The sequence below is a fragment of the Chelonoidis abingdonii genome, chromosome 3 (genome assembly GCF_003597395.2).
Source record: "Chelonoidis abingdonii isolate Lonesome George chromosome 3, CheloAbing_2.0, whole genome shotgun sequence".
NCBI classification, from domain to species: domain Eukaryota; kingdom Metazoa; phylum Chordata; order Testudines; family Testudinidae; genus Chelonoidis; species Chelonoidis abingdonii.
In genome coordinates, this window is record NC_133771.1 from 185,381,030 (window position 1) to 185,388,771 (window position 7,742).

Consider the following 7,742-nt stretch of genomic DNA (forward strand, 5'->3'; position numbering starts at 1 on the left):
TAAAAAGTGTAAAATGAGAAACAGACCTTAGCGCGTTGTTTGTAAAACCTTTTGATGTTAATATAGTTATTATTTACAGGGTCAAGCATGGTGAGCTTGGTAAAATGAATGAGTAGCTTTCATTGTGAGCCATGATTTATCTATTCCCGTTTCTACACATAGTGGTCTCTGATCACCACACCCTGCAGCAGTACTGGACTCTAGACTGCTTGATATTAAAAAATCATGTCTAAGAGAATAAAATCAGTGCTAGCAAGTCATTTGGCGCAAGCTAATGGGTGATGTTTATCTTGCCCTTACTGACAATTCCCTAGAGCAGTGGTTTTCAAACTGCGGGTTGTGATCACGGAATGTAAGGCACTGAGTTGTTAAACATCCCATTGGCGGTGCTGCCCAGGTAAGGCAGGCTAGTTCCTACCTGTTCTGACACCGCACTGTGCCCCTGGAAGCTGCCAGCAGGTCTGGCTCCAAGGCTGAGTGGCCACAGGGCTTCACGCGCTGCCCCTGCCCTGAGCACCAGCTCCATGCTCCTGGCCAATGGGAGCTTGTGGGGGGGAGGGGGACAGTGCCTATGGGTGAGAGCCACACAGAGCTACTTGCGTACCTCCGCTTAGGAGCTGGACATGCTGCTGGCCACTTCCGGTCAGTGGTGCCACGAGAGGGAGGAAGCCTGACTAAGCACCCCCACTGTGTCACTGACCAGGAACCACCCAAGGTAAGCCTGTGCCCCAACTCCCTGCCCCAGGTCCCCCAAACCCCTTATCCCCAGCCCCACCCCAGAGCCTGCACCCCCAACCCAGAGCCCTGATCCCCTCCTGGACCCCAACCCCCTGCCCAGAGCCCCCTCCTACAGCCTGAACCTGTCATTCCCAGCCCCACCCCGCATCCCTCACCCCACACCCAAACCCTCTGCCCCAGCCCTGAGCCCCTCCTACATCCCTCATCCCCAGCTCCATTAGGTCATGGGCATCAACAATTTCCTTTAACTGGGTTGCCATAAAAAAGTTTGAAAACCACTGCCCTAGAGGGACAAGGTGCCTGTCTTACAAAGGTGCAACACTGAGTGGATAGGTGACCACGTACGTTTGAAGAAATAGAAGACAGAGATTACTTTTACAAAACAGCATCTGTATTACACCCTGTATAAAGTTATGTACACATAATGTACACAGGGTATGAGTATGACCCTATGCATGGTTATTGTTGTAATGTGGACAAAGTACACACTATTAATAAAGGATATGGGTCATTGGTTTAGATATAAAAGAACAGAATATACCTCAGTATGAGCTTATGATTGCTCTCAATTCTGATTCAAGATCAAAGCAGCATGTACTGGTACACCCATCACCTAGCACATCTGCAGCGTGGTGATACTGGCTATGGCCATGTTAGCTCTTGCTGCTGTTGGTTGTCTTGCAGCAGACATTCCTTTCTGTTGCCAACTCTTGTGAGTTTTGCAGCCAGTCTTGCAGTATTAAGCGGTCTTTTAAAAACTCCAGCTCCTGAGAGACATGGTAAGTTTTCATTGACAATAAATGTAAGTTTCTCATCGTCATGGTTGTGGTGCAAAATTTGAAAAAAAGCCCTAACACCCCTCCCCGCTCCAAATTAAACGACCGTAAGACCAATTTTTTAAAAAACTCTTTTGATTTTTGAATGCTTGGGCTTGGCAATGTGGGCTCCCGCCACCCCAGCCAGTGGAGCTGAGCTCAGGTATAAGAGGCTCAGGAGCTGGGGGAGGAGCATGCACGAAAGGCTCTCCTGGGCACAAACGTGGGCTCTCGGCTTGCTGGGGGCTGGGCGATACTTTGCGAGAAGGCGGTTCTATGGCAGCAGGGCCAGAGGTCCCCCGACGGGAGAGGGAGGAGGGATCGGTGATAACCAGGCTGGGAAGCAGGGCCAACGATAGCGCCCCGCCCCGTTAGGGACACAGCAAAGCCCTCCAGGCAGCAGACAGCTCCGCCTCCAGCGGCGGCCGCACTACAACGCGGAGCAGCGCAGAACGGCCGCACCGCAACAATCAGCAAAAGCTCCACCCGCACTGGGATAGGGGCGGGGATAGAACGTGGCGCGCGGGTGACGCACTTGCCGGCCGCGCGGTGATTGGCGGAGCCGTGCGCTGACTGGCGGTGGCGCTGGCGCTGGCGGGAGATTGCAGCATGGCGTCGGTGGCGCCGGGGTCTGCAGCGGAGTCGGTGTGGCCGGAGGGCTCGGGCGCCGAGGGTGGTTTCGTGCGCGCGGTGCTGGCGCTGCCCGACAAGCCCGATACCACCGTGCGCTTCTTCGAGCGCGGCGAGCACTATACGGTGCATGGCGGGGACGCGCTGCTGGCCGCCCGCGAGGTCTTCCGCACCCGCGGCGTCATCCGGCTGCTGGCGGGGGGCCCAGGTACTGGCGCGGGGTCCGGCGGCGGTGTGCGGGCCTGTCCGGGCCGGGGCGGCGCCCGGACTGGGGGTAACCTCGGCGGGCTTGTGCCAAGGGCCGGGGCGCAGGGTGGACCGTGGGTGTCCCTGTGTTTGGGGACACTGGGTTCTTGTGTGTGACTGTACTTGTAGGTTGGGATGTGCTGGGCTCAGCAGTAGAGTCTCCCCTGGGGGTGCTGCTCACAGGATAACTGTGAAAGGAGGAGGGATGGGCGTCCTGCTTAATGCTTTGTCCGCTTGCTCCCAGGTCAGTCCTGAGCTAGAATCCTAGAATATCAGGGTTGGAAGGGACCTCAAGAAGTCATCTAGTCTGCTCAAAGAAGGACAAGTATCCAGACAGATTTTTTACCCCAGTTCCCTAAATGGCCCCCTCAAGGATTGAGCTCAAAACTCTGGGTTTAGCAGGCCAAAGCTGCTGGGCTGTACAACTTCTACATATCCATTTGTTATTGTTGTTTTGTTACTGCAGCACTTTGCTTTCCTCCCTGCACCTGGCTGATTAAGTGAACCTGCTCCTCTTCTCCTCTGGTGTGGGTTTGTTTTTGGCTCTTAAATGTGTTCCAGAACCTTCTGATTAGCTGTCAAGGCCCCAGATTTGAACATGCCTGCTGCTGGTGCATAGGATTCTGGGTCATGGTTGAAATTTGAGGGACTCACTGTATGTGACTGAGCAGAAGGTGTGACCTCAGTTGTGTATATCTTTTTAACTGTTTAGGAAGTTTCAGCAGATCTACAGATTTTTGCTGTGTCAGTATTGGGGACTAAGCAATCATTACAACAGTGAGGTTTTGTTAAAGCCGCATTATACAGTGCTGTAATCCTCAGATCGCTCTATTTAACTGTAAAAGCAGCAAAGAATCCTGCGGCACCTTATAGACTAACAGACGTTTTGGAGCATGAGCTTTCATGGTTGAATACCCACTTGGTCAGATGCATGTTTTTGATGGATTTCCACTCCATACGGCTAAATGCAGTGCCTTGCATGGTGTCAAGTATCAGAGGGGTAGCCGTGTTAGTCTGGATCTTCATCTGACGAAGCGGGTATTCACCCATGAAAGCTCATGCTCCAAAACGTCTGTTAGTCTATAAGGTGCCACAGGATTCTTTGCTGCTTTTACAGATCCAGACTACCACGGCTACCCTTCTGATACTATTTAACTGTGTGTTGCCATATTGCAGAGTAAGCGTCTTTATCATACCTGTGTTGTTTCTGATGAATTTATTACATTGAGTGAAAACTCAGATTACACGTTTAACAAACCGCCTATGCAGTGAAGCCCATTTAAAAGTACAACTGAGAGATACAGGACTGGACAGATTAGTTGGAGAAATGAGAACAATGTGTTACGGGGTGCCAGCATACCTGAGCTGACTCTAAGCAAGAAATATATTGCTGCTTTGGGTTCGGGAATGAAAATCTCTAGTATGGTTGCTTAAGGGGATAAGGTGGTTTCATTATGTTCAGTTAAATTTAAAACACTTCTGAAAGACTTGCAGGCCATGGTTCCAAACCTGTAGTCATGTTAGACACACACATTGACATTTAAGAATCTCTAAACACTTATTTTAGACCAGTAAGTGCATATTTACAGGTCTATGGGTTGCTGTAACTTATGCTCACTGGGTATTTCCCCGGTGGACCGCAAGTCAGCTGGGAATAGTCAGACTATAACACTCTTCACAACCCTGAGTGCAAAGATGAGGAAAGGGACATGTTGAAACTTGCTGTGCTGGCTCTACACATGCTTGGAATTTCCCTAATTTTAGGCATTTGTGGGTGGTTCCAGCTCCCCAAGCTCTGCAAAATAAGTGTAATGGGACAGACTTTTTCCATATTATTGTGTGGCACTGGCCGGTTTTGAAATAAAATGTTTGGCTCCAAAGCTAAGAAGATTGGATACCACCACTGCAAGAAAACTTTGTCCTAAATTCCTGTAAGCTCTCTTCTTGATACGTTGATAGGACACTTGGAATTAAATGGTTCCTAATGTATTCAGCCAATTATGTAGTGCAGGGGTTGGCAAACTTTTTGGCCTGAGCACCACATCTGCATGGGGAAATTGCGTGTAGGGCCATGAATGTAGGGCTGGGATGGGGGGTTGGGGTGCACAGAGTGGGAGGAGGCTCAAGGCAGGGGGTTGGGGTGCGGCAGGGGACTCTGCAAGGGGTTGGGGTACATGATGGGTCTAGAGTGTGGGCTCCGGCCCGGTGCTGCTTACCTGGAGTGTCACCGGCGTGAGAGCGGTGCGCAGCAGGGCTAAGACAAGCTCCCTGCCTGCCCTGGCCTTGCACCGTGCTGCTCCCGGAAGTGGCCAGCACCACGTCCCTGTGGCCCCGGGGTGGCGGGGCAGAGGGCTCTGCATGCTGTCCTTACCTGTGGGTACCTCCCCTGAGGTTCCTGTTGGCTGCAGTTCCCTGTTCCTGGCCAATGGGAGCTATGGGGGGCGGTGCCTGCAGGCCAGGGCAATGCATTGAGCCCTCTGGGGCCCCTCCATCTTCCCCCAGGGGCCGCAGGGATGTGGAGCCGGCCGCTTCCTGGAGCGGTGCAGGGCCCGTGGTGCCGTGGGGGTGGCAATCCCATGGGCTGTAGTTTGCCCTCCCCCGTCCCCTGGTGTACACCATGGGGAGGGGGGAGGGCAATGTTACACCATGATTGGCAATATTTTTAATGCCCCTCATTCCCCAAGTGGTAATAACTAACCAACATGCTTTGAGGCATAGGCAGTCCAGGTACTGTGTTCTCTAGTGGCTGGAACTGTGAATTCCCTTTTGTGAATTGCATTAGGCTGTTTGCCAAGTAATGCCTTGTAGCAATGAATTTAGCATGTTAATTATATAGTGCATAAAAAAATTTCTGTTCCCTCCCTGTTTTATTTATGCTGTGAGCATCTAGATAAGCCCAGAGAAAATGATATCCAGAAAAATGCTTCAATGTTGAGAGGCAAACTTAGGCCATGTCTACACCGGTGGGGTTTTTTCACTGAAAGTTTGGTTAATGATCAAAAAAGTCCAAAAAAAAATCGTCGTTGTGTGTTCACACAGTCTTCCTCTGTCAGCAGAGCACATCCACACTTGGGGCAGTAGCATCAATAGTGAGGGTAATGCACTATGGGTAGCTATCCTCCAGTTCAGCTCTCCGCCTTTTGCTGCTAGGTCTTATGGGAAGGTAGAGTGGATTGCAGCACATCATGAGTCAGTGTCCCATGATGCATTGCTTTCCATCCCAGCGTTCCATGTGCTTCTGTCTTTGGCTCAAGGCATTTTTCAATGTCCCTTGTTTTCTGCTCACCGCGCCATCTGTCTGAAAGGATGGATGCCGCACTGCTATCAAATGCTCTTCTAGCTATCAGTAGCACATTGTGAATGGCAGTGCAGTTAATCATGAAGTTCTGATCTCAGTGGGATTCACAGTTGCTTGACCTGCTGTGCACCGTGGATAGAAGCAATACCGGATAACTTTTGGCATTCACGGAACCGCTGAACATGGTGGATTGTTGCTTTTGGGCATGGGAGCCTACAACTGAGTGGTGGGATTGCATTGTTATGCAGGTCTGGGATGACGAGCAGTGTCTGCAGAACTTTTGGATGAGGTAAGCCACCTTCCTGGAACTGTGTGCTGAGCTCACCCCAGCCCTGCGGGGCAGGGACACCCCCCAAATGAGAGACGTGCTCTTGGTACAGAAGCGAATGGTGATGGCAGCGTGGAAGTTAGTAACTCCAGACTGCTGCCAGTTGGTCTCAAATCAATTTGGAGTTGTGAAATCAACCTTTGGGGCTGCGTTAACACACGTGTGCAAGGCCATTAATCTCATCCTGCTATGAAGGACCATGGCTCTTGGCACTTGAAATCGCAGGTGGCTTTGCAGAAATGGGTTTCCCTAACTGTGGAGGAGCGATAGATGACACACACATTCCAATTTTGACACCAGACAACCTTGCGACAGTTTACATCAATAGTAAAGGGTACTTCTCTGTGGTGTTGCAAGTGCTTGTGGATCACCACAGGCATTTCACTGACGTCAATACGGTGTGGTCTGGAAAGGTGCATGAAGCATATATCTTTGGGAACACTGGCCTGTACAGAAAGTTGCAAGCGGGGGCTTTCTTTCCAGGCCAGAAGATTACAGTAGGAGATGCTGAAATGCCCACAGTGATTCTGGGAAATCTGACGTACCCCTTAATGCCATGGCTCATGAAGCCTTACACGGGAACCCTAAATAGCAATAAGGAGCAATTCAACAATAGGTTCAGTAGCTGCAGGATGACTGGAGAATGTGTGTCGACAGATTAAAGGCGCGCCGGTGATGCCTTTATGGCAAATCAGACCTCAGTGAGGATAATATTTCCATGATCATCGCTTCATGTTGCACGATATTTGTGAAGGTGAGGGGGAAAAGTTTGCTCGAGACGGACTGCTGAGGGAGAATGCATGACTGCTGCTTTTGAGTAGCCAGATACCAGGGCTATTAGAGGGGCTAACAAGAGGAGGAAATTCGAATCGGAGGGGCTTTGAGGCAACACTTTGAAGAGGAGAATCAGTAATGTATGTTGCTATGCTCTGGACTTCAATGTTAAATGAAACAGAGTTTTGCAAGGAAGCACTTGTGATTTTTGTGGCCTACGATTCAATGTAAGCTAATGATTTAGCTGCTTGTTTATTTGTTGCTGCGATGTGTTACCACAATTTGCAGGAAACAGAGTTCTTCAAAAAACTTTGCTTTTATTGCAAAAAAAAATACAGCACCACCCACACCCACAGTTGCTGGGGGGAGAGGAGGTAACAGAGGAGGGCTGACTTTCAGAGTTGTGCATAAGTCCAACTCTCATTTGAAAAAGCGTCAGTGGGGGTGGAGTGAGCAGGAAAGGAAGAAGTCCCAGAGAGCGGAAAGGAATTAGCCGGTGGAGTTTGGGGAAGGCATGGGAAAGAGTTCTGAATATGCTGACAAAGAGGGCAGGCAGGCATCTGCTCAGTTTGGAGCATTATGGAGGACTGTAGCATCTTGGTTTGCTTTTCTTCATAACTTTTATCATTCTCTCCATTGAATCCCTATTGTAAGCCTCATATTCTTTTCTGTCCTGCCTTTCGATTTCCCTCCACTCCCCGGGTTCTCTGTTTTCTGCATCTGAGCATTGAATGATCTCCTGGAATGTCTCCTCTTTGCTTCATCTTGGGTCCTTTCTTGTCTGGTGGAGGTGCTCCGCCCGTGTGTAGAGGGTGTCTTAGGCTTTGTCTACGCTTACAGTTTTGCAGCGCTGGCAGTTACAGCTGTGGTCGTACAGCTGTGTACGGCCAGCGCTGCAGTGTGTCCACACTGA

At 50.4% G+C, this 7,742-nt stretch overlaps 1 protein-coding gene across 2 annotated transcripts in view; it reads left to right on the forward strand.

The window, feature by feature from the left end:
• Positions 1 to 653: 653 nt before the first annotated feature.
• Positions 654 to 7,742, forward strand: part of MSH2 (mutS homolog 2) — a 139,247-nt gene continuing 132,158 nt past the window's right edge. Inside the window, exon 1 of one of the 2 annotated variants that reach the window (XM_032771734.2) lies at positions 654 to 715. Coding sequence is in view for 1 of the 2 variants with exons in the window: in XM_032771733.2 (XP_032627624.1) it covers positions 2,163 to 2,391 (229 nt within the window). In the remaining variant the exon portion in view is untranslated. Of the gene's footprint in view, positions 716 to 2,039; positions 2,392 to 7,742 lie in introns of those variants that run through there. The other variant, XM_032771733.2, reaches the window with a different exon arrangement.